Source organism: Lissotriton vulgaris, chromosome 8 (assembly GCF_964263255.1).
Source record: "Lissotriton vulgaris chromosome 8, aLisVul1.2, whole genome shotgun sequence".
NCBI lineage: Eukaryota > Metazoa > Chordata > Amphibia > Caudata > Salamandridae > Lissotriton > Lissotriton vulgaris.
Genome location: NC_141696.1, coordinates 126,685,145 through 126,710,045, shown reverse-complemented (window position 1 = coordinate 126,710,045; position 24,901 = coordinate 126,685,145). Strand labels below are relative to the sequence as shown.

At 44.4% G+C, this 24,901-nt stretch overlaps 1 protein-coding gene and 1 non-coding gene across 2 annotated transcripts in view; one reads left to right on the top strand and one right to left on the bottom strand.

The window, feature by feature from the left end:
• POLD3 (DNA polymerase delta 3, accessory subunit) overlaps positions 1-20,674 on the bottom strand; it is a 146,995-nt gene extending 126,321 nt beyond the window's left edge. The window contains exon 1 of the mRNA XM_086933813.1: positions 20,432-20,674. Coding sequence (XP_086789939.1) covers positions 20,432-20,488 — 57 coding nt within the window. The 5' untranslated portion in view covers positions 20,489-20,674. The remainder of the gene's footprint in view (positions 1-20,431) is intronic.
• Positions 20,675-21,149: 475 nt separating this feature from the next.
• Positions 21,150-21,520, top strand: LOC147693591 (small Cajal body-specific RNA 2). Its single transcript, XR_015299663.1, has one exon.
• Positions 21,521-24,901: the final 3,381 nt, after the last annotated feature.

Here is a 24,901-nt window from a genome sequence, read left to right as displayed (position 1 = left end):
GGGGAAATTTCCAAAGACTCATGGGTAGTGGTGCTATACATCCACAGGGTCTTAAAATTCTGTGTTTCCCAAACACTACCATTCTTGGTAGCAAGTTGAATGGCATTCTTCAGTACCCTGTTAAATCTCCCAATCTTAGACAAGGAGATGATGGACGGAGAGCTGAAACTTTTCAGACACCCACCCCCAGTCACAGATCTAGGTTGAATCCATTATCGTTCTTTAGCTCACTTTGCCATCCCAGTAATATGCAAATCAGTCTTGCCATTGCCACTGGGATTGTACAAAGGCGTGGTCCTATACCTGACACCTATTTTACTCCATTACAGCTATGTATCTGCATTGGCAAACCTTCATCCACAGAAACTTTATCAACAAATTGAAGTGCTTTCGCCGAATCAACCTTTTCCACCATCTTGACTACAGGCCACCTAGAAAAGTCATCAATTAGTGCAATAACGTACTTAGCAGGAGACCCAATGGGTCCTATTATGTCTATAGCCACTTTTTTCCAGCACACATGTCTACACCAGGCCAACAGTACCATATTTTAATCCGTTGCTCTGTATTGTAGGATGCCTGCATGACCCTCATGGCACAATTTAACAATTCTTGTTTGAAAAGAAGTGGGAGGAATAACTATCTCCTCCTTACAGACTCCCCTGAACCACAGACAACTTGCTTCTTATTTCCCAAAAAAGCCTTCATTTCTTTCTTACTTAAATACTTTTTGGGCCAACCGTGCTCGACACAAACATGGAGTTACTGAAAAGTGGTATCCAAAGAACATTGTTTTTGCCACTCTTCTTCATTAAACGGTGCCATACCTTGGTCATGGACTAATGCAATCTGAAAGTCTTCCCAATCACTTTCCTGACACTCCTGCATTTCATTGAGCATACATGATAGTTTGTCAGCCGATATATTTTTTTCCTGGCACATATTCAACTGTATAAATACAATCTTGAAGCCTCATGGACACCCATGCTTTTCTTACCGATACTTTGAATAGGCCTTCAGTAGTCAAAAGCTTTACTAAGGGTTTGAGATCACAGCAAACTATGCAATGTCTACCCCAAATAAAAATTTGAAAATGCTCTAAAGCCCAGGCGCAAGCAAGGGTCTCTTTTTCTTTTACTGTGAATTTCACCTCTGCAGGGGACAACAAGCAAGAAGCATACGCAATATTATTTTCCTTCCCCCCTAAAGTTATCTGTGAAAATGCACCTCCCAACCCTTTGTTACTGATGTCATCCGTTACAACATGCTCAAACTCAGGGTCAAAGATTCTCAAAACTGGGGATCCTTAATGGCTGTTTATATGTCTTCAAATTCTAATTTGCAAGCCTCTGTCCAAAGAAATTTCACTTTGCTCTTCAACAATTGTTATATGTTGAAAACCCTACTAGAAAATCCTCTTACAAATTTAACACAGAAGTTCAGTAGCCTCAGAAATTATATCACTTCGTCCTTACTAGTTGGGTGTGGAGCATTTCGGGTGTTCTCAACCAAATGATGGCTTGGTTGTAACACCTTCTCTGCACAAAACATGGCCAAGGTATGTCACAGACTGCATCGCAAACTTGCACTTTTCCTTTTTCCTTCCTTTCACTTTGATTGTACTAAAGTGTTTTGTGTTTAAATGAGGTACAGGGTTGTGCCCCACAACGTGAGTTTGTTGAAGGATATTTTCCCTCCATCTTTTGATATAACGAAATGCACTCTGACCTCTATCTGGCTGGATAAGTCAGTTAATACAGAATCCATTGTGTCTGTATTTATTAGTATGCTATACCCTATATTGCATGGGACCACTGTTGTAAAGGTCAATGCAGCAGTAAAAAGAGCTAGTGTATGGTCTAATTAAGCGATTCAGTCCCTCATTAAGGAATTTCAATATCTGTCTGGCCAAATTCAGCAGGGAGTTGATTTTGCAGGGGTTTGTCAATGACTGAGAAGCAAGATTTCTTGTCCAAATTTCCTTGGATGAACTGGGGAAGGTGCAGCATCATCAAGAGCAGCAATCTCAGCAAGAATATATCCATGATGAGCTCCTGGAAGAGGGATGCTTCACAGAAAAGCACGCTCGTGCATTTACCTTTTTTCTGGGTCCAAACTTTCTGGACATTATCTGGAAGACATGGTGAAGTGGTCAGCGGAAGATAGGAAGTTCTTTGCTCCTGTTTGCTCATATGGAGGAGGAGGGGGCTTAGCTGTAGAAGAGACACCAACCCAAAATTAACAGAGAGTCCAAATTGAACAATGTACCTGAATATACAAGGAGGAAATGGTTCTAACTAGAACGAGTTCCCATCAGTCCACCATCGAGACCGCCCTTCATCATCTGGGATCTCTTGTGTAGTTGTAAATCACAATCAGAGGTAAAAGAAACCTGTGCTGGAAGGTGAATACACCATGCGCAGGAAAAACCATCTAGATGCTGATGTGATAGGAATAGCGTATCTTGTGGTGAACTGAATAGCAGTGCTTAGAAAATTGTGAATTGTATTGTATTTATTGCTTATTAAGCGCAACTGTCACCCCCAAGGGTATCCTGGCGCTGAGACCTAACCGTGCATCTATTAAAACAGCTACATTACTCTGGGAAACAGGTAAGTTTTAAGGCTCTTTTTAAAAGTGAGCAGATCAGGGCAGCTCCTTAATGCCAGGGGGAGAGTGTTCCACAGCGTGGCAGCCGCAAAACTAAAAGCGCGACCACCCATTCTCGTTCTATTAATTTTAGGGACTTTTACCAAGAACGCCGAAGATGATCTTAAAGGTCTGGCTGCCTGATACCAGAGGAAGAGAGTCTGAAGAGGTATTGGTCCCAGTCCATGCAGGGCCCTAAAAACAAGGCAGAGAGCCTTAAACGCAATTCTCTGCTGGACTGGAAGCCAATGCAAATCGGCCAAAGCTGCCGATGAAGAGGCGGACCGTGGTCGAGACAAGGCCAGTTTAGCGGCCATATTCTGTATCCTTTGGAGCTTTAGGACCAGAATCTTCGGGGCACCCAGAAGTAGTGCGTTGCAGTAGTCAATCCTACTGAGAATGGAACTTCGCACTACCTCAGCTCTGGAGCCCCGTGGAAGAAGTGGCAAGATTTTCCGTAGAACACGGAGCAGACCCATACATGTTGCTGCCGTTTTGTTTACGGAGGCATCAAGCTGCAAATTGGGTTCGAATAGAACTCCCAGGTTGCGAGCTGACTCTGCCGCCTCCACCGATCCCGGGATGGACACTGGCCAGAAATCTGCCGGTAGTGTACGGGGAGTTCGGTCCAAGGAGCAGTGGAGTACCTCCGTTTTTGACCCGTTGAATTGCAACGCATTGGCTCGCAGCCATGCTGCTGTGGCTGCCATACAACGGTGAAAGACATCCCTTGAAATAGTCTCTGAACCCTCAAATGAAAAAATCAACTGAGTGTCATCGGCATAGTTGACAACAGATATGCCGAATGACTTTATCAGTGCTATCATATCTATCTAACTATCATAACTATCATAGCTAAGCAAGGAATTCCTTGCCATTGGCTTGCGGTACAGCTCGGACTGTAAGCTCCCATCTGATGCCGAGATTAGCAGGTCCAGAAATGCTAGTTGTTGTTTGTCAAACTCAATGGTGAACCTCAGATACTGATTTCTCTCATTTAACCAAGAATGGAATTGGCGGAGTTCGTCTTCCGTTCCCCGCCACACGACAAAGATGTCATCTATATACCTTTTCCATATAATAGTTTCCATCCGAAGGCATTAAGGGATAACTTGCCCTTTGGGCAATTCCTCCGTATCCAGAGGAATTGTTCCACTAAAATGGCTTTCGGCACACACTCTTCAGCCTTAGAGAGAAACTTACAAGATAAGAAATATCCGAGACGCTTGATCAAACAATCAAAAAAGCGGGCTGCTAACAACAATAGGGAAGGTCTGTTAGAACTAGCCCTCCCTAAAACCCAGCAAGAGAGAATTACATGTGTAAATACTTACAGCACACTCTCGAACCAAGTTCAGAAAATAGTTAAAAAACATTGGAAGATCTTGAAAACAGGCACTGACTCCATACCTTCTCCACTATTCGCCTTTAAGAGAGGCAAAAACCTGAGAGATCAGTTGGTCCACACTAGACCCAAAACCACGCTTCCAAGGGCAATTGGAACCCTGTGGGACATGCCCTCGGTTACTGGACACCACCCTTGCGGTAGCTGTGCGGCATGCCCCCAAACTAACAAAACATTGACTATAGACATAGGCACTAACAGACCTTGGCAACTAAGACGGTTCACGAACTGTAATAGTTCGAATTTGATCTATTTAATAACTTGTCCTTGCAAATTGAATTATGTGGGGATGACCACTAGAAAAATCAGGCTTAGAATTTCGGAGCATAAAAGTTCAATTCGCTGCTGTAAACAAGCCACAAAAATGACGAATCACTTTTTGCAAGTTGGCCATCTACCTACTGACATGAGGTGGACGGTATTAGACCAACCATGGATTCCACCCTCTGTAACCGACATTGCAAAATTTTTGTTGAAATGTGAACAAAAATGGGTCTATAGACTTCGCAGTGATATATGCGGATTGAATGATGAAATCCCATGGATGTCTCTTTAAGTTATAGCCATTTTTTCAACCTTTGTTTGAACCTTTTATTCAACATAGTGATACTATTTGACATGATCTTGTTCATTACCAGTGATCATAGCTTTATCTGAATATGAGATATTATATGGCTAACTTCAGCATATCGCTTTTAAGGAGCGACAGGCAATAGTATCCCACACGAGGTTCATTTTCTCCTTTGTCATTAGTACAGCCGATATACAAAAGGCTATGAGCATGTCTAAGTACCATGCGAGCGTAGGTACAGGACTAACCTTGTTTATTGAGCCACAAGGTTTTGGGGAATGTTTTTACACCCATACTCCCTGAATGAGGATGTAAATTGCACACACATAAACGGGACTTACTCCCGACACGATCAGTCCGCTTTAGCGTGCCTGACGTCACCAAGTGCGTGGCGCCGAGTATGAACGGGCTTTAAGAACTACTATTCCCGACACTAACAGCGCGCCCGCCAGCACTAGCGCGTCTGACGTCACCACGTAATAGGTGCGTCAGAACATGCGCGGCGCCAATTGCGGAAGAAGAACCAGGCATAAAAACCTCGCGGGTGCACCGAGTTGGTTCCTCCCTACGATAGAGCTTAGAGGGACGACCGGTGCACAGACGGAGAGGTGAGTCATTGTGTGGGTCATGTATGGACTGGCTATTATTGGCTTTTTAGCGTAAAGACTATCACGATCACTGTAGGAGATAGAAATTACTTGACCAGGAGACGTACCGATGTATCTGTGGGTGTGTGACGCGGATGTGGCGCATGCTAAAACAGGTCTGACTAGGGATTATATATAGATGTAAAAACATCTTTTATTCATTGTTTTTATAGTGCGGTGCATCCACTACCTGAGCTCGTGCCAGGTGAGGTGGAGCTGTTCCTTCCCATCACGTGGGTGAGTGAATCTACACTTGTAATAACACACTTAATATAGTGATTGTTGACTGACTCTGACGGTCCAAATGCTGGTCATTATTTGCCCTTGACCAGTATATCCTACATACTTTGTAACTCAGTGCATGTTATGTTGGTTAAATTGTATTTTTTTGACACTGTACCTTTTTATATATATTATTTTCCTCCTTATGGTCTAGGATGAGAAGATGATCGCACATACACTCTCAGGTGATATGGTTTAATTCAGCAGTAGCACTAATGGTCCTGAAGAAGCAGCAGGGGATCTCTAGACCTCACTAGTCTGCAGAAACATGTCGACCTTATATCCTTTTTTAGTGGACATTTGTTATACCACTAATTTGCACTGTTTTTATTGATTTAGGAGTGTGAGGGTTTATATTAAAATTACTGTCCCGATCACGACCTAATTTTAGAACCTTTTCTTTCTCTTTTCACACATTCACAATTTTCTAAGCACTGCTATTCAGTTCACCACAAGATACGCTATTCCTATCACATCAGCATCTAGATGGTTTTTCCTGCGCATGGTGTATTCACCTTCCAGCACAGGTTTTTTTACCTCTGATTGTGATTTACAACTACACAAGAGATCCCAGATGATGAAGGGCGGTCTCGATGGTGGACTGATGGGAACTCGTTCTAGTTAGAACCATTTCCTCCTTGTATATTCAGGTACATTGTTCAATTTGGACTCTCTGTTAATTTTGGGTTGGTGTCAGTTTTGTTCAGGGGGCTTAACAAGTAGGGTCTATAAACTTACCCCTGGGACCTTTTCTGTGTTTGTTAGCTGTAGAAGAGCCTTTTATCCTGCCTCAACAATGAGAGCTGTACAGCCCTATCCGAGCAGGGGTCATGGCAAAGTGGCCCCTGGAAGCGACCAGTTCCAGTCACCTGCAGCCACACCATAACCTCAAAAGCATGACTACCCATCTCAAGTTCCCAGACAAGGGAGAGGTTTATTAAAGTTACTTTCTGCAATCGTGCACCAACTGATACCCTCCATTGCCTGAACTTTACCCCTCACATCTTCTCCCCCACCCACACTCACGGTCACATTCTTGACCAAGTCTGGTCCACCAATCTCTCTATCTCGCCGCCTTCGATATCCCCTTGTGCTTGGTCCGACCACTCCCCGATTACCTTTTCCACCCCCCTGGGGAAGATGAATATCCCTCCTCTCCCCAAAAATATCTTTGCTCGCAACTGGAATAAGGTAGATCTAACCGCCTTAGGCCATTCCCTAGCCTCTTCCGCTCCCACCCTGACAGAAATGCCCCCTAACAGGCAGGTAACTACCATTGATAACTGGCTCTTAGAGGCTTGCAACTAAGTTGCACCTCTCAGACGGGTGAGAACGCGCCGTCCCCATGACGCCAACCGCTGGTTCTCCGACACCCTGAAAGCCCAAAAACTGGCACTCCGGCAGGCTGAGCGCCATTGGCGCCGCAGTTACGGCCCAGATCTCAAGACTCATTACCTGACTCTCCTTCGGGCCTACAAAAAGGCAATAATTACTGCCAAGTTAGAACACTTCTCTCAGAAAATCCATCGGGCAGCCAATAAACCGAAGGAGATCTTCAAAATTGTGAATGAGCTTGCTGCTTCCGACAGTTGTGCCCAGACCCATCCCCTCCCAATTCCTCTGCAACACCCTTAATGACTTTTTTATTGAAAAGATCACCACTATAAAGCAGAACATCCCCCTGGCACCTCCCTCCTTCTTTTGCCCTCCCTTACCCCCACTTGCTTCCTCCTTCGACCAGTTTCCTGCAATTTCAGAAGAGACCTTCTGCTCCCTGTTGGGAAAGGTCAAAACAGGCTCCCCTGCTGATGCCTGCCCGGCTCACATCCTAAGGGAAATCTTTTCCCACTGTCCGGCCCCCCCTCTGACTCTGCTCAACGCCTCTATCTCCCTAGGTACCGTACCTGACGCATTCAAATCTGCTATGGTCATTCCTATCATAAAGAAACCCGGCGCCGACCCCATTATCCCCTCCAAGCTCAGACGCAGAGCTGACACCAACTCCCCTCAGGCCCTAGTCCTCCTCGATCTCTCCGCTGCCTTTGACACGGTTGATCACCTCCTTCTTGGCAGACCGCTCTCAGGCTGCTCGCCTGGAGGGCTTCATATACCCGCTCATTGTTGCTTTACAGGACATGGAGGTCACGGCGTTCAACTTCGCCGATGACCTCCAACTTATTTTCAATCTCACCTCCTCTTCTGATTCTATCTCCACGGTCCACTCCACTCTTACCTTCATTTACAACTGGAAGAACCTCAACCAACTAAAACTAAACCCCGATAAAACGGAGCTTGTCCTTATCGGTGGCCCCTCTAATCCTTGGTCTTCCGCTTTCTGGCCCCCCATCTTTGGTTCTCCCCCGTCTCCCTCTGCTTCAGTGAAAACCTTGGGCATCAAAGTCAGCCAAGATCTCTCTCTGCGACCTCAAATCAGCTCGGTGGTCTCCTCTTGCTTTCTTTCCCTGAGAACCATCCGCAAAGACTCACGCTACTTTTCAGCCGAAGCCCTCGAAATCATCACTCTGGCAATGATTCTATCTCGCCTAGGTTACGGCAATGCCCTCTATGTAGGCATCCCGGCCTATGAGTGCCGGCGCCTACAGCTCATCCAGAACCAAGCGGCACGCCTCATCTACAGGCTCCCCAAATTTAGCCACAATACTCCCTTACTTAAGACCCTCCATTGGCTCCCCATCAGGGAACGCACACTTTTCAAGATGGGCTGCCTGACTTTAATGTCCCTAGCCGGCACTGCCCCTGCATTCATCAGATCTAAAATCACTGCCTATACTCCAACCAGAATTCTCCGTTCCTCCACCCAGTCCCTCCTTCAGGTCCCCCGCTTCCGCAAAAAGAAATCGGGTGGTTCCAGGTTCTCGGCACTCGCTCCACTCTTCTGGAATGCCCTCCCTTAGCTATCAGATCCACCCCCTCTTACCTTGACTTTCAGGCAGCTTTGAAAACCCATTTCTTTTCTTCTGCCTACTCCTCTTAACACTTACTCCTTTTAACACCCCTTCCCCCTTTCCCTCAGTTTCAGGTTTCCTCCTACAGCGCCAAGAAACCGCCTGGTAGTAGAGCGCTCTACAAAACCCTTCAACTTCAACTTCAATCATGCTAAGGAGGAGGGGCTCCAAGGTTATTAAGGTTTTTAGTCTACCTCTAGATGTTTTTCACTGAATTCCTTTTACAAATGGTCTGGTTCTTCTGAATGCTCTCTTGGAGGGGGTTTATGGCCTAATCAAGAAAGCAGTGGTCATCCTAGTACCAAAATTAGAAAGAGGAAAATGGTTCTATTCAATTGTGTTCTTGGTGCAGAAGAGATCTGAAGCCTAGAGGCTTTTTTTAAACCTCAAAGAGATTAACAGATTTGTCCCTACCGAAGGCTCAAAATGCTCCTAGTGCAGAAGAGCTTCAGAGCCTACAGACCTCTCTTAGACCTCAAGGAGGTAAACAAATATGCTACTTACCGGAGGTTCAAGATGCTGACATTGGACTAAACGGTGCCGCTCCAGAAGGGGGGGGGGGGGGGGGTGGAGGGAGAAGATTATCTCACATCCAAAGACTTGACTTCACTGCGGACTTCCGTAATGTTCAGTGCGGGGTTCCCCAAGGTTCCTCCCTTTCCCCCCTCTTATTCAACCTATACATTTCCCCTCTTATTTTTTCACTGCAACAAATGGAGGTCGCCGTATTTAATTATGCGGACGACCTCCAGCTTGTCTTTAACCTCTCTTCTTCCCCTGACTCTGCTCTCAACTTTCAAACCATCATGATCCACATCCGGGACTGGATGAACCACAATCATCTCAAGCTCAACCCAGACAAAACTGAGCTGGTGTTGACGGGTGGTTCGCCCAGCCCCTGGTCCCCCTTCTTTTGGCCCCCTTCCCTTGGCCCCCCGCCTGCCCCCTCGACCTCAGTAAAAACTCTTGGCATCAAGCTTAACTCCCAACTCACCCTTCACTCCCAGGTCAGCTCTGTGGTTTCCTCTTCCTTTCTGGCACTGCGCACCATACGCAAGGTGTCCCGTTTTTTTTCATTTGATGCACTTAAACTGATTACCCTTGCCATGGTCGTGTCCCGCCTGGATTACGGCAACGCCCTATATGCAGGCATTCCTGCATATAGTCTTCGGCGGTTGCAGCAGATCCAAAACCAGGCGGCGCGCCTGGTGTTTAAACTCCCTAAATCCCATCATGTCACTCCCCTTCTGAAATCCCTCCACTGGCTCCCGGTCTGTGCCCGTGTCCAGTTCAAGCTTGCCTCTATCACTTTTCAGGCTCGACTGGGCACGGCCCCGGCTTTCATTTCATCCGAAATTATTCCCTATGTTCCCACTAGGGAACTGCGGTCCTCTACCCTATCACTTCTCACGGTCCCACGGTTCCGGAGGAAGAAATGGGGAGGCTCTAAGTTCGCGACCCTCGCCCCGATCTTCTGGAACTCACTGCCTTTGGAGCTCAGAGCCTCTACCTCGTACCTACTGTTCCGGAAACAGCTTAAGGCACATCTTTTTGCAAAATTTCTCAACTAACTCCCCCAGCTTCTCCCCCCAGGTTTAGCCATCTGTCAGTCTAGCGCCATGAAACCGCTGGTGTACGTGCGCTCTATAAATATTTTTAAATAGAAAAATAGAAATTGTAAGGGACCTACACATCCCCATCCACAAAAAGTCCATGAGGCTATACTGAATCCAGCTAAATAACAGATACTTTCAGTTTCAGATCCTCCTATTTGGTCTCTCTTCAGCGTATAGAACCTTCACAAGTTGCTGGCTGTATGTGCAAGTAAAATTAATGAAGAAGGTATTAGAGGTTTTCTTACCTTGATGATTGGTTGGCTGTTTCCTCCTTCTTTCTCTAAGGGAGCAAAGGATTTCGTGCCCATTTCTAGAATCCGGACCATATTTGGCTTTGTCCTGAATGCAGAAAAATCCAGTTCTATTCCATCAACAACAATCTAGTTCATGAGAATCAAGTTCAGCACCTCCGGGGGGTTTGGGGGGCGGGGGGGGGGGGGGGGGAGATATTTTTGATGACCACTGAAGAATCATATTGCAGTCTCACTTAGCAAATCTCTTGGCGAAGTCTCAGGCACCAGTCAGAGAATGGTTGATAGTACACAGGGGTATGGCTATCACCATTGCAATTGTTTATTGAACACTTGTTCACTTATACCAGTTTGCTTATCACCTAATAAAACAATGAACCATTACTTCTCAGGACTTCAGCCACTCATTTACCATTTAGCCTCAGACTGATCAGGATCTGTAGGGTGGTTGCTTTTTAAATCCACGTGCAGAGGGTGGTCCTTTTTCCCTCCTTTTTAGAATGTACTCATGACAGGTGCCAGTGGGAGAGGATTAGGGCAACCTTCAGGGACAGACAAGTGCAAGGCAGGTAGGATCCACAATTCACTCAAACTACATCCAAGTGGAAAGAGCTGAAGGCTTTCAATTCGTTCTTTTTCAATCTGTGCCATTAGCAAGCAATTAATCAGTTGTGGTTCGGACATTCGGGCGCTGAGGGCTTGCATAGATCATCATGGGGTCATGGGGGGGAGGGAAGGAGGTTTTGTTCACTCTAGCAACTTTGACTCATGAGATATGGATTTGAGCTCAATCTCATCTCGTCAGTCTATTGGCAGTATATCTTCCGGGGAGGGGTGATTTACTTGTGGATCATCTGAGGGGTGGATCTGTACTCAGTAACAAGTCCAATCCTACACATTGCCACCAATTCTGCTTATTCCCATGGTACTACACAAGATCCAATCAGACCATGTGAAAGTGCTCTTTGTGGTTCCCTTTGGGTCCAGATGGAATTGGGTCAGGCTTCTTCTAAAAATATGTGGTTCTGCATTGGGCTCTTCCACTAGATCCAGCTCCCTTAGCCCCTCCAGTCCCCAGCAAGCCAGGGTTAAGCAGTCTTCAGCTGCGGGTCTGGAAATGAAAGATTAAACCTTCAGGAGTTTTGTTTTTCAGAGGAAGTTGCTTCCTCCGTTCAACAATCTAGACATCAAGCTACTCTTCGTATTTTTGCTAGGCATTGGGAAATCCTTTACATCCAACTGGGGGAAAGATTTGAATCCATCTTCATTTGACCCTATGGAGATCTTGGATTGTATGAGGGATGGTTTTGTGTAAGCTATCGGGTTGAGTTAGCGTGTGAAGGTATCTGGATAGCGATGAACCTATAAGCAACAAATATGCTGTTTGAAAGGGATCGAAAGTATAAACAATATACACCCTTATGACTAAGTGGGAGCTGGTACGTGGGCCCATGGCTCTCACTAGTCATTTTTGATTTTTTGTTAGATGTCCAGGGAGGTGATTGCTGACCTTGGTTGCCCTGATGAATTTGCTGCTAATATATAACTGGCAATGAAACATGTTGGCAAGCCTTGAAGTGGTTCACAACATGCTGTGTTTTTTATTGCTGGGCAAACTCACATTTCGGATTAAAAAGTTACAAGTATGTGTGTGAGTTTAGCTCAATTTTATTAGAGACTTCTCTTGTCTTGTTTTTCACTGGGCCTTTGTCTTGACAGGCTTTTTGGCTCTATTTCGGAGTGATAAAGACTTTAAGCTTGCTCACATCTATAGGCTGTATTCTTCCCTTTTAAGCCCTTTCTTCCAGACCTAGAAGAGGATAGCTGCTTTATATGATGACAGATCCCTTACTCTAATCCATCTATTGCCTATTGGCTTTGCCTTTCATTATTTTGCCTATAGTAGAGGGTGGATCCTGTGGTCCTGACTTTATATTATGGTTTGTGTAGGTACTCTGACAGAGCTAAGGGTTATTTCATCCTTCTCAGGCCTACAAGGCCCAGAACTAAAGAGACTCCATTTTGCTTTCCATCCCTGCAGAGATGAGATGCTTCAAGGGGAAAGGTAATGTTTATAGTTAAAGCTGTTGTTCACTTGGAGAGAACCGGTCTGGGCCAGCCCTTATCGGTAGGCTGTATTATTCTCTGTGTGGAAGACACAACAAAAGGCCGGCCGGCTGGGTGTGTGTCCTTGACGCGGAGTGGTGCAGGGATCTGATGGGCGGCGGGCTGATGGCTGGAACTTTCCATGAGGAAACAGCATTCTATATTAGTGAAGTGCAGAGGCGGAGTCAGTTAGTTGTTGGAGTTGCAGAAAGAGTTCGAGCTAGAAAGAGCTGAGATGAAGTCAGTCGAGTTGAGCTGGAGTGGTAGAAGCAGTTGAGTTGAATTGGAGGAGCGGAGAGTGTTGGTAGAGTTGGAGGTGTGGAGTTGCAGGAGGAGAAGAGACAGAAGATGCTTGGAACAGAGAGAAGACAAACAGACAGTCAGTGAGCTGGAATTGAAGGAAGCAGTCAGAAGCAGTTACTTATCAGGAGGAGTTGTGAATAGCTGGAGTCTGAAGTAATGCCTTTTAGAAGAGACTGAAGTTATATTGTGGATAAATCTGTGGGAGCAGCTGGAGTTAATTGGACATTGGCACAGAGACATTTAGAAGCAGAGTGAAAAAGCTAGTGGAACAAACGGTTATCAGAGCGGCAGGAACCATTAGATTGAAGGTGGAGAGAGTCCGTGGGGGAGAGAAATCCAGAACAAAGTGATCAGCGCAGATGTGTGTCCAAGAGTGCAGGAGAGAATCTAAGACGAGCTAAGGCACAGACGAGAGAGGAGCCCAGATGACAGCTAGAGCAAGACTTCATTCTCCCAAGGTGACCTCGTTCCTTACTTTATAAATATTAACCTTGTCCTTATACTGTATGTCTAATCCTTTTCTTTCAGCGGTGTGTTAAAGTTCCTGTTAGTCATAGAGACCCCGCAGATAACCTTGTCCTCATACTGTATGTCTAATCCTTTTCTTTCAGCGGTGTGTTAAAGTTCCTGTTAGTCATAGAGACCCCGCAGATCTGTGTATGTGTTCTATTGCCATATTGTAATAAAGATACCCCAGTTCTTAGTGAACCGACATGTGCCTTGTATTCTTGTTCAATCAGGGTAACCTGGTCTTCTAGTCAGACATTGTTTGCATGAACGGATGTGAATCCCGGTCAGGTAAGAGGTGACTGAATAATGAGGGAGAGAGGGAACATTTGATATCAAGAGCAGAAGGTACATATTTCAATTTGTAAAGCCGTTCTAACTCCTAATATTGTAGTAGCGAACCCTTAGTGAATAGTGAGAGAGACTTCCCAACATAGAGACAGAGAGCTGAAGGCATTCATAGGAAAGTGGTCGTCATTGGTAAGTGGCGTTAGTGAGAGCACTGATTGTGGTCAGTGTGTATACCCGCAAGATTGCGGCTTGAGTGAGCACCGGGGGGACACGGTGTGTAATGAGATCGCCTCTAGGGAAAGTGGCGTTAATGAGAACACCAGGTAGGAGACTGGTGCTTAGGTCCGCCAGATTGTGGACCGGATAAAGAGTGAGCACTGGGGCTGCAGCCCAGTGTGTATGGCACGCCGGATTGTGTGTTGAGTGAGCACTGATGGTGATCAGTGTGTAATGGTAAATAATCAGAACTGCCCCAGGGTAGATTAGTCTGGACCCATGTGGTCGCGAGACTATGAGGTATGAGTGTGGTGTAGGGCATGGATATCCTTAGTAATCAGTGAGTATTCCTAGTAATCCCTATAGATTTAGTGGTGTTTCTAATGATATGAGCTTGTATATTGCGTGTTCCCCATCTCAGGTAGGTACCCAGGTGCCTGGATAGATGGTCCTGAGGAGGGAGGTGGTTACGTTCCGGCTGGGTTGGAGGGGCTCTCAGGAGCTGATCCCATCTGGTCCGAGAACCCGGTCGTTACAGCCTTTATGTCATGTTTTGTCTCTACAACTTTCTTTCACTGGACACACACTTTTTTCTATACGAGAATGTTATCGATGATGACAATAACGTGGGCAAGCTAGTGAGAACCTGCCAGTAGCTCCTTTGGTGGTGCACATGTGAGATACTTTCTCATTTCTCTACACATTTATTTTTGTGGTACACATACACTTAATTAGAGTGGGTGTGGTGTATGTTGAGTGACTTGACTGACTACTTTCTTTTCCGTTTTCTTTAAAATATATTAATCAAGTAGGCACAGAGGATTAGGTCAGACTGTGTAAATGAGCATCTGAGTTTGGGTGAAGATAAGAATATCCCCCCCTCCCCATCCTAATCCTATACATAAACATGTATGAGGGCACCTGGCAGTGCCAGATATTTGGTGTTTGAATATAAGCTATCGGGAAGTCAGAGGTGCAGACTTTAGATGCCTTAGTATCCAGATTTTTAAAGAGTTTCTTCTTGAAAAGACCTGTGGTTCATTCACCGTTTCCATTTCGGGACTTGCCTTTAGTTATGAAGGCTCTTTGGTGTTCCACTTCTGAGTGGTTAGTCTGTTGATTTGACATTCCTATCTTATACGGTTTGATTTCTTGTGTCTATCTGTTCTGGGAGAAGGTATGGGAAATTAGGGGCTAATCTTTATGTTTACCCTTTTCTTCCAGAAAAATGTATTTCTGTGATCAAGTACTTTATTTTTGCCCAATGTCCTGTCGAGCTTTCATATATCTCAAGACCCAAGTTCTTCCTATTTTCAGTGCCCTTTCTCTGTAGAGGAGGAGAGACTTCACACACTAGATATTAATAGAGATGTATTAATCAAGAACTGTGAGTTTTAGGAAGGTTCAATCTCTTTTAGTAATTGTTGGTCTATCAGGTGCAGGTTCTCAACGTTCTTAAGCTACGTTGAGTAGATGGCTGAAACAGACCAGCCTTAACTTGTCCTGGCTTGGGAGAATCAGTACCAATCCATGCCTGGTTCAGAGCATGGTAGATAAACAAGAAGAATGTCTGCATCTGTGGTAATGTTAAAAGGCGCCTCAACAAAAGACATTGTATGGTAGTAAGCTGGTCTTTCCCTTAGACTACCAGAACTACTATCTTCAGGTTTGCGGGCGGGGTGTCTTCTGTTTTGGGTGAAACTGCTGGATGCTGAGATGCATGACTCCTTAAAAATTCTTCTTTGATACATTAATGTTTTTGCTGCAGAAAGTTTAGTTTTCTCAAGCATTCTTGGTTGCGCTTATTGTTTGGGTATACTCTCACCCAGTTAGGACTTGGGCTAGGAAGACGGACAAGGCAATGTCCTGGTAACTAACCAGTAATCTTCATTACTCTGAGTTTAGGACTTCCTCGTCAGTTTAAGTTACCCTCCCAATCAGGTGGGGTGCAACCAGAAATAGATTAAAGGTGTACATTATTTTCCACAGCTTTTATGTTTGGTATGACAAGGATGTAGAATATGATTATGTCATCTTTATGCACAGAATGAAAGGAACAGGAAATCAACCATATTAGGAGTATCTTTTAATTTATCTTTAGTATGGAAACCATTTCAGTTGTTAGAAATTGAGTATTGCCAGTAGAGACTGTGGTGAAAAAGATTTGAACTCAGTGTAATGAATACTACTTGTAAGTAACCAGGAACTTTTCTTCTGCATCAACATAATGCCCCTCCCCACTGAAGCAAGGGCCTGGACATAAAAGTCAATTAATGGCCAAGGATACAGTTGACTACAACCATTTCAATACAATTGCTCAGCAATCTCTCATTCACTTCTCTGAATCAGCTACTCATCAATTAATCATGCCTTACCACCTCTGTGTACTGCCACAACCACTCTGCCACCCCAACTATACCCTCCTCAATTTCAACAAATTGAAACAGCTCCGTCTTTGACTCATGATCAACTGACCCAAATCCATATCAGAGTAGGACAGTCTCCCCACAAATAAGGCGAGATACTATATAGATCCTACTTTCATTACAAAAATAGATTTTTCTCTACCATGATCTACGGTAATCTGATTAAGTATCGAGAACTTTTTGTCCACAACAGCTTCTGTAAGCCCGTCTGTATTACAATGGCCCTTATTTCCCAAAACCTTTGCTTTAGCGTAAACATCTTCTCCACGCAAAAAAATGGGTGAATCAAGCAAAACGCTGCTTTCAAATGTGTTGACTGCTTCCACACACAACTCAAGTCCAAGTCTCCTCCTACTTCCCTTCAATTCTGCTACCACACAGTTCCCCACCAGATGGAAGGACTCCCTCTGCAGACTGTGAATGTCACAAACCCTGGGTAAACCCTAAACCTTTCACTCTGGGCAAAAAACCCAACTACATATTATTCACTTCAGTGACCAAGATCCCAAAGATTTTCCAATAAAAAAAATTAAAAAGTGTTACAAATATGATTTCAGCAACCTTACTTTATTCTGGACTTGACATTTGGGCATACTTTCAAATATGGCATGGAAGATGAAATCCCATAGAGATCCTCAAAAGTGTGACTAGCAAATGCCACGTCCTTTCCTGGATGAAAACAACTGCCTCTGGTCCCTGGAGGTATAACTGACAGAGGTGTCCCCTAAGTGGTAAAAGAGATCGATAATAGTCTAATGTGTATACTCGACATGTGCTCCCTAAAGCACATGTGACAGGGGAATCATGATGGTTCAAATGATAGCAGAGCCCCAAAGTAGAATCAAAGATTTTTGCTTTCTCAGTGTGTATTCCCGATATACGTATTCTCTGTACAGTATAATTGACAAATTTGATTGGCACTGCATGTAGGACAAATGTTCTTTACAAGGGTTTGTAAGACAGCTGTAGCGCCAGAGAAAATAACTGACAAAGGTGTATCAGAGTACTTGAACATTCACACATGCTCTTAGAGGATTTCACAGGGAAATATAAACACACTATAGATCCAACTTTCACATTGATCCCAATTAAAGTTCCTTTGAGAATATAACTCACTGTTGTGCCAGCAGGGGGTATGATATGAGATCCTATACTCTTTTTAACTGATGTGATTTCACCCTTCACTGCATAACCGTCACATGTGTCTCCGGGATATAAGGAAATCTGCACAGTCCCTTGTGTGTTTAATAGACAGATGCGACCATGGGAAAAATGTAAAGCTGCATGTTATCCTGGTAGATAAATATGTACTCTTGGGGTATAACTGCCAGGTGAATCATCCAGTATATAGGATTCACATGTACGTCTGGGGGCTTTACTAGTATATTTAGGAAGGCACAGCAGACTTGTGCAGCTGACGGCCTAATAAATAAATGTCACTGTAGTGTAGGATACAAGATATTCCTGCGCCCCCACTATTCGTGACAGATGTGCATGTGGCCTTTTGTGTAGAGCTTGGGCCAGTTCCCGAACCAAAGCAAGTGATTAAGAACCTTGGGGTCCGCCTTGAACAGGAGCTAACCTTAAAACAACATGGAAATGACACAGTAGGGTCCTGTTTCCATAGGATAGGGCTCCTTCGCAAGGTATTTCCGCTTCTTCCTGACTCCACTAGAAAAACTTAGGGTCAAGCTCTAGTGCTCAGTCGGCTGGATTATTGCAATGGCCTACTAGCATCTGCAAATAAAGAGGTATTGGGCATATTCCAAGTGGTGCAGAACACTGCGGCCAGATTGGTCCTTAATGCTCCGCCCAGAACCCCTTCCAAACCTCTGTTAGAAAAACTGCACTGGCTGTCAGTCCGCCAAAGAGTTAAGTTCCAGATATGCTGCATAGTACATAAGGGACTATATGGCTTAGGACCTTTGTACTTGGCAGAGAAATTTGTTCCGTACGTCCCTGCGCGCTCTCTAAGGTCAAGTAACCAGCTGCTCCTGAGGGTGCCCTTGATTAGAAGAGCTAGGCAGGGAGGTAAGGCACTATCAGTGGTTGGCCCGACATTATGGAACAGGCTTCCTCTCTTGCTAAGACAATGTTTGGACCACCTTAATTTTAGAAGAAAACTGAAAACCCTCATGTTTCAGGTTTAACCTGGATATGCTGAGACTTATTCTACCTGGATCTCTGTATAGGATGTATTGCCTCTTTTTGGCCACTGGTGTTTCTGGAGCGCGGAGATACTCCTTCGGGAGTTGATTCAAGCGCGTTATAAACCCGTAAATAAATAAATAAATAGATAGAGGTGTCAGGGTGTTTAACAAGCAGATTTTATTGTCCTTGGCTGTTTAACTGCAGGGGTACCCCTTTCCCCAGGGTATGACAGACTGGTACAAGGTGAGGACCCGATTCCCTCTGAACTATAACAAGTAGATGTTGTTATACTGTGGGTATTATATATCCCAGCACTTACCTCTCTATTAGGCTTGTGGTCTGGCTGGTGATGCAACATGTTTGCCTAGGAAATGTCAGGGTGTATTATAGACACTTTCTCCAGGGAATTGCTGTGCACCACAAGATTCCTGCTCCTACTTAAACATTAATGCCTTAAGATCATCTAAACCTACTGTGCCCAGGATGGCTTTCCGGAGCCTATACACTACAACAAGTGATCAACATCAATACGTGTGTCCCCAATGATTTAAGTGACCTATAAACTCCTTAGGTTAGGGATGAGGGGTTCAGGTGCCTCTGGAGGTGTAACGGACATATAAATCCAGAGGACAATACAGAGAGGTACAGGCGCCCCCGAGGGTGTAACAACAGAAGGATGGGACACCAGAGGTTCAACTGCAGGTGGGTGCGAACAGTGTGTGCAACAGACGTACGTGTCCTTGGGATATATTAAATAAAAACCTCTGGATTTACCTCTCTCAATTTATCCTCTACCTCCACTCTCTGACTCATAAAACACAATTCTATTACTATGACCCTCAAAATAACCCTTTCTAGATTCTTCCTGCCTCCACACCTCCTTGCATCTTCTCAAACCTCTTTTACTCTTCACATCTCCCACTCTACTACAATGATCCCCAAAATAACCCTTTCTAGACTCTTCCTTCCTCTATCCTTCCATGCATCATCTCAAACCCCTTTTACTATTCAGATCTCCCAAACAATCTTTTCTACACCCTTCCCTCCGACTCTTACCCCCTCAACCTACCCTTTACTCATCCCAAAACAGCAAAACCTCCTCCTACTGCTATGATCTTCAAAAATAAAAAAGTTCTAGACCCTTTCCTCTTCTATCACTTCATGATCCTTTTGTAATCTAACTAACACACTTACATGTCCACCGCGCTCAAATAAATTTCATATTTCTTATATTAATTCCCCACTAATCCTGTTTGGGTTCCGGAGTAGCGTGCTACCTGCCGAAAAGCGCTTCAACACCTCATCAGGGGTAGCAAGCTCTAATTAAATGCAAACCCTTCCTTCTTCTATCACTCCACTATCTTTTTTCAATCGAAATAAACTCAGATGTCCAACGCTCAAATTAATTTCATATCTCCCTAAACTAACTTACCACTAATCCTTTTTGGGTTCCAGAGTAGTGTGCTACTCAACGAAAAGAGCTTTGACGCCTTGTTAGGGGTAGTAAGCGCTATATAAGTGCAATTACATGGAGGTGTGTATATTGCACTCTGGTGCTAATACTGCAAAGTCTTACCAGCAGAACGACAGTCGTACATATGCCCTTCAACGATTATGAGGTAGATTTGGCCACTAAAATGTACACCCGAGAGAAGCACATGTGAGATCTAAGACAGTGCTAAAATTAAGTAAACATAGTAGTCAGGTCTTATAGAAATAGGTAACAGGTTTATTTATTATAATGCTTCATCAATTACAGCTTTCAAGATGATGTAAGATCCATAATATATGGCCCACCGGGAGCAGCCTCCTTGCTGCTCAACCCTCTCACACCAACTGATCTCACTCAAGCACAAACATCCTCAGCATTCCAAATGACGTCACCAAATGGCTGAGCAGCAAGGCAGAAGCAACAATGGGGAGGATGCATAAATTAGACAAGTAGTTTATAACAGACAGGTGTGCATATCCCCCCCCCCCCCGAAAACATGACTTTCAGTACAGGGGTGTTCCCGATCACAATGCAAGCATAAGAAGCGCTCACTATCTTGTTCTGATCCGTCACATATTCGTCTATGTTCTCCAGATACAGCTCGTCCATGCTGACCGCCCCTACACTTCGCTTATCGGTTCTGGATCCTCTTGTCACTCAATCCTTTCACGTTCCTCCTCAACCAGCAGACGTCCTGGACTGGCGGGAACCGTCACTCCAACGTCACGCGGGTGAAAGTTCGTTTCCATGGGCAACCAGAGGACGCCAAGATGTCGGCTGCTTGTGCGCGTGCCTGAAACATAGACATCTTTCTTGAAAGAGCCAATCCAGATCCAACACGGACGTCAAAGTACCGCTACGCAAGACAGAACCGAAAAGACGGACAACAATTCCAACACAGTTTCAACGTACTTTCGACTCGTTTTGCAACACCAGTAGAAAGCATATACTTTTAGTGAAGGCGCTATCTCAAACACAAACATAAAATATATTTTTTTTCCAGTCACCTAAAACTGCTTTCTTAATCTTATTTTTCTGGCAATCATTTTGCTGTTTATATAATTTTTCTCATGAATTTCAAAAAAAATTTAATCAGATAATGTCCTGTACACTTTAAACTTAATTTGTCTTGAAATATTAGCGTAGGTCGATAGACGAAATTCTTCTAAGATGGCCGTTTCATCACAGATTTAGAGCCGTACGTTTTTAGCTTCTGACCCAGAATGCAACGGGCGTGAATCATTTAAATTGGTCTACGCAGTAGTAAAAATTTGCTGAGTGGGAGAGATGTCTGTGTGAGAGCATGTGTAGCGCGTGTCTCCGTGTGCGGTGCTTGTTGTTTGAGTGTTTATAATTTGTACGCATGATGTGTGCTTGCTCTCCCCTCAGCCCTTTATACACATTGATCTTATTTGACCGGCCCGGGGTTCTCCGCTGCTGGCCTCGGGCTGGGATGAGAAGACTTCCTCCGACGCTAGCCCCGTTGTTGGGCCCTGTGCGCAGGGGCTTTCAAATCAGGCAGCGGATCCCGTCCTTCGGGGCTCAGACATGATGATTCGATCAGATATACTAGGCCGGGGGTGCGAGGCTTCGGCCTAGAGCACCGAACCCGCCCATGAGTATTCAGCGATCCTGATCTGAGCTCCCGCCTGTAGTAGTGTTAACTACGGAGTTCCGAAGGGGCTACGTCTTGGGGAAGTCTTCGATCACCGGTGTGTGGGTCATGGGCGCGAGATTCGTAAATAAGGTGATAGGGTGGCTTACTCGAACAAAAAATTGTCTGAAAAGGAGTTGTGCATAATAAGATCGGCAAGGTACCAGGACCTATCGTCTGTGTCTTTGAATAGACTTTGCCCATGTTTTTCGGATTCTTTGCAGTGTTTCCAATGTAATCATTATTTGTTTAAGGGCAGTGTGCTTGTCTTTGTGTTTTTTAACAGCGTGCAACTTTGCGATGGCGCAGGTCGAGGTTTTGTGAGACTGCAGTGTGATCGATGTTTACACAGTGACTCTCGCCCCTTACAACAGGAGATACTGGAAAAATTAAACTTTTTAATACGTGAATATTCTTGTGTTCGCGTTTTGTAACCTCTATTCTTCATTAATAGTGTCAACGGACTTGTGTGAAAAATACCGTGCCTGTTTCTACCGTTACTTTATAATCCTTGCATTGTTGGGGAGTTGTTTCGTCGACTTCCTCCTACCACCATGCCATTGAATATCGAGTCGGGAATAGTTACTCTGCCGACGGAATACCTGCTCATGGCTTCGAGATGCTGTCCACCTTTTTAGGAGCAATCGATGTTAGTGGCTGCGTTGTTCTCTTATTGGCTGTATCATTTTTGCGTCCTCTGACTTTTCTCCTGTAATGGGACCGAAAGGGCAGTACTGCAATTACCCTTTTAGATAGAGCTGCATCCCAATCGGATTATTTTTTCTTTCCTGCCTATCTCAGTCATTCGTCCCATATTCTTCCCCCCTCCTGACCAAAGTTTACTTGAGTTCCCAGTTTGTTTTGTCGTTTTCTTAAACTGTCTGCTGGTAAAATGTCTTGTAAGCTGCATGACGACTCTATCTCTCCCGACTTGACCCCACCACCATCCTTCTCCACATTAGACCAGAAGGTCGCCACCCTCTTTGACTCCTATATTTGGGGTGTGATTTCGGCAGGCTTATATGGGAGTGAAACCCCTGTGACAAGTGCCAATCTCCTGTTCGTTTCTGGTTCTCATGCCTCGTATATAGCAGCGCTGTTGCCACTTTTTCAAACTAATTGTACATTTTCTGTCTCTCACATCTTTTACAAGAACGCGCAATGGAATCCTGTTAACATGTACTTTGTTGTTTTTGATAGCCATGGAGAGGCCTTTAAGTTCATTTGGTTAAGATAGGTGTTGGAAAATCCCATCTGCTCTATTAAACTAAAAACGCATCCTTGCTAGTAACACTTTCTTGGTTACACCTTGTTCAGGAACCTCTAGTGTGTTTTATTTTATTATTCTTGAATTACATCACCTCATCTCAGATGACTTACTTCTGTGATCTTTTCCGTTAATTATTTCTTGTCTATCTTTGATCAGTTAATTCAGTTGATGACAGCTATGCGCCATTCCCACAGGGGATAGGATTTGGCTTAAGGGCCATAGCAGACTTTGGAACTGGGGAACCAGATTCAAGTCTCTACTTCAACCCAGCATCCTGTGGTTCTGGGCAGATCACTTAATATCCCTGTGCCATTTAAAAAAAGGAAATTACTGTGTATCTGGCGCTCATGTAAAGTGCTCCAATACCTCCGGACTGAGTTCTCAGTCTATAAAACTCAAGTCCATACAACTGAGTCTGTACACATCATTAATTTACTGTCGTTTTATTCTTAACCCCCTCCCTCCATTGTACACGTACTTTAGTTATACCATTTGCATCCAAAGTGCACTTAGTTCACTGAGCTCACACCTTTTATTATTCATTCAGGTTTGTCTGCTTCAGTGCTGTCCCACAGAGGAGTCCTTGTTTCCTCACCTAGACCATAATAGCTTTTTTACTAGCCCCAGATGTTTTGGGAATTACTCAGCAGCTGCTTTCTGTTAGCCTCCATACATCTGCCAATCCCAATTATCCTTTGTTGGCACCCGTTTGCTGACTCTTTCTGTGGCTATGTCTTAGCTGTGATAAAACCCAACATGTCTTCCAGATGGCCTCGGTACCTCGTCTATGTCGATCTCAGTTTCTGTAGGAAGTATGCTTAGTTAATTGGAATCTTGTGTTTAACAAGCTCACTGTTCAGTTCCTGGTTACCCTAGTGACAAGTAGGGTGTAACCTGGCATGTATGTCACCCCAAACCCAATCTTTTTGTTGCCCTGTCTTGCTGGCACTGAGCACATTCTCGAGTTAGCAGCAATATACCTCCTTTCTGTGTATGCCTTTGTTCTTTTTCCACCCTCAAAGACCAGTCATCTGTGTGGATATGCTCAGTTGTTTTTGCCCTGCTGGTTGGATGCCAAATAAGAAGCCCTTGTATATGGCAATTATATTGACCTACTTAATGTCTGAAGCGCTATTCAAATGACAATGCCTTTTATTTGTTTTAAAAACCAAACATAAATAAAATACATTGTCATTTACAATGCGAATAGCTCAAACTCTCGTAAATGCGAGACCTATTGCATTGCAAATGCTTGTTTTCAACTGCCCCTTGGTTCCGGGACCTCAAGTTTAAGTTAAACTAGACATCAGAAGTACAAGAGCACAAGCCCAAATACAACACAATGAAATACAGAAACCCGAGCTTGCTATGATGTGGTGAGTAGATAGGTGAGCCAATAAATAATTATTATACAATTTAAAGATTAAAACAATCAAACATACCTTCAGGCAAAATCGGATATAGAACATGATTCTCTATAGTCTGGGGATCTACAGGTGGAATCAAAACGTTTGCCGGTGGTCACTGCTAATGGTGAGAGGACAAAGAATATGTGTGAGGGGTACACAGGTTCACATATGAGTAGGTCTGTGAGGTGTTTCCACATCCAAGGAAAATGTTAGGCGAAAGGCAGACAGTGTGCCTGGGATCTGTACATGGAGGCTTCTACTCGATATAGTGCTATTTTGGCCTGATAAGCCAGCAAGGTGTTGACAAAGCAAACTGTTGAATAGGTGAGTGTCTCCAAGAAAAAGACAGTGTGTGTCAGGTGATCTGAGCAGACCGAGGTAGAGTTTAGTGCTATGCAAAAAGTTTGCCTTCCCCCTAATGTTTTACTTCGTTGATTAATATGAGTTTAGTCAATATTGAGGACATCATAAAATGGCCACACGAGGTCCTCGTTTCCCAAAAGTGGGGAATTGAGAGGTAAAATCTCAACAAAAAAAGATTGCATTTTCAAAATTTCGCGGGCAGTTTTGTAAAAATCGCAGCATTTTTACAAAACTGCATATTTCGTGATTTATTTGCAAATTGTGAAATCCTGGAGGGTCTGACTAGGGTGACCTGTTCGATAAAGCTTGAGCCAAAGTGTCTCACT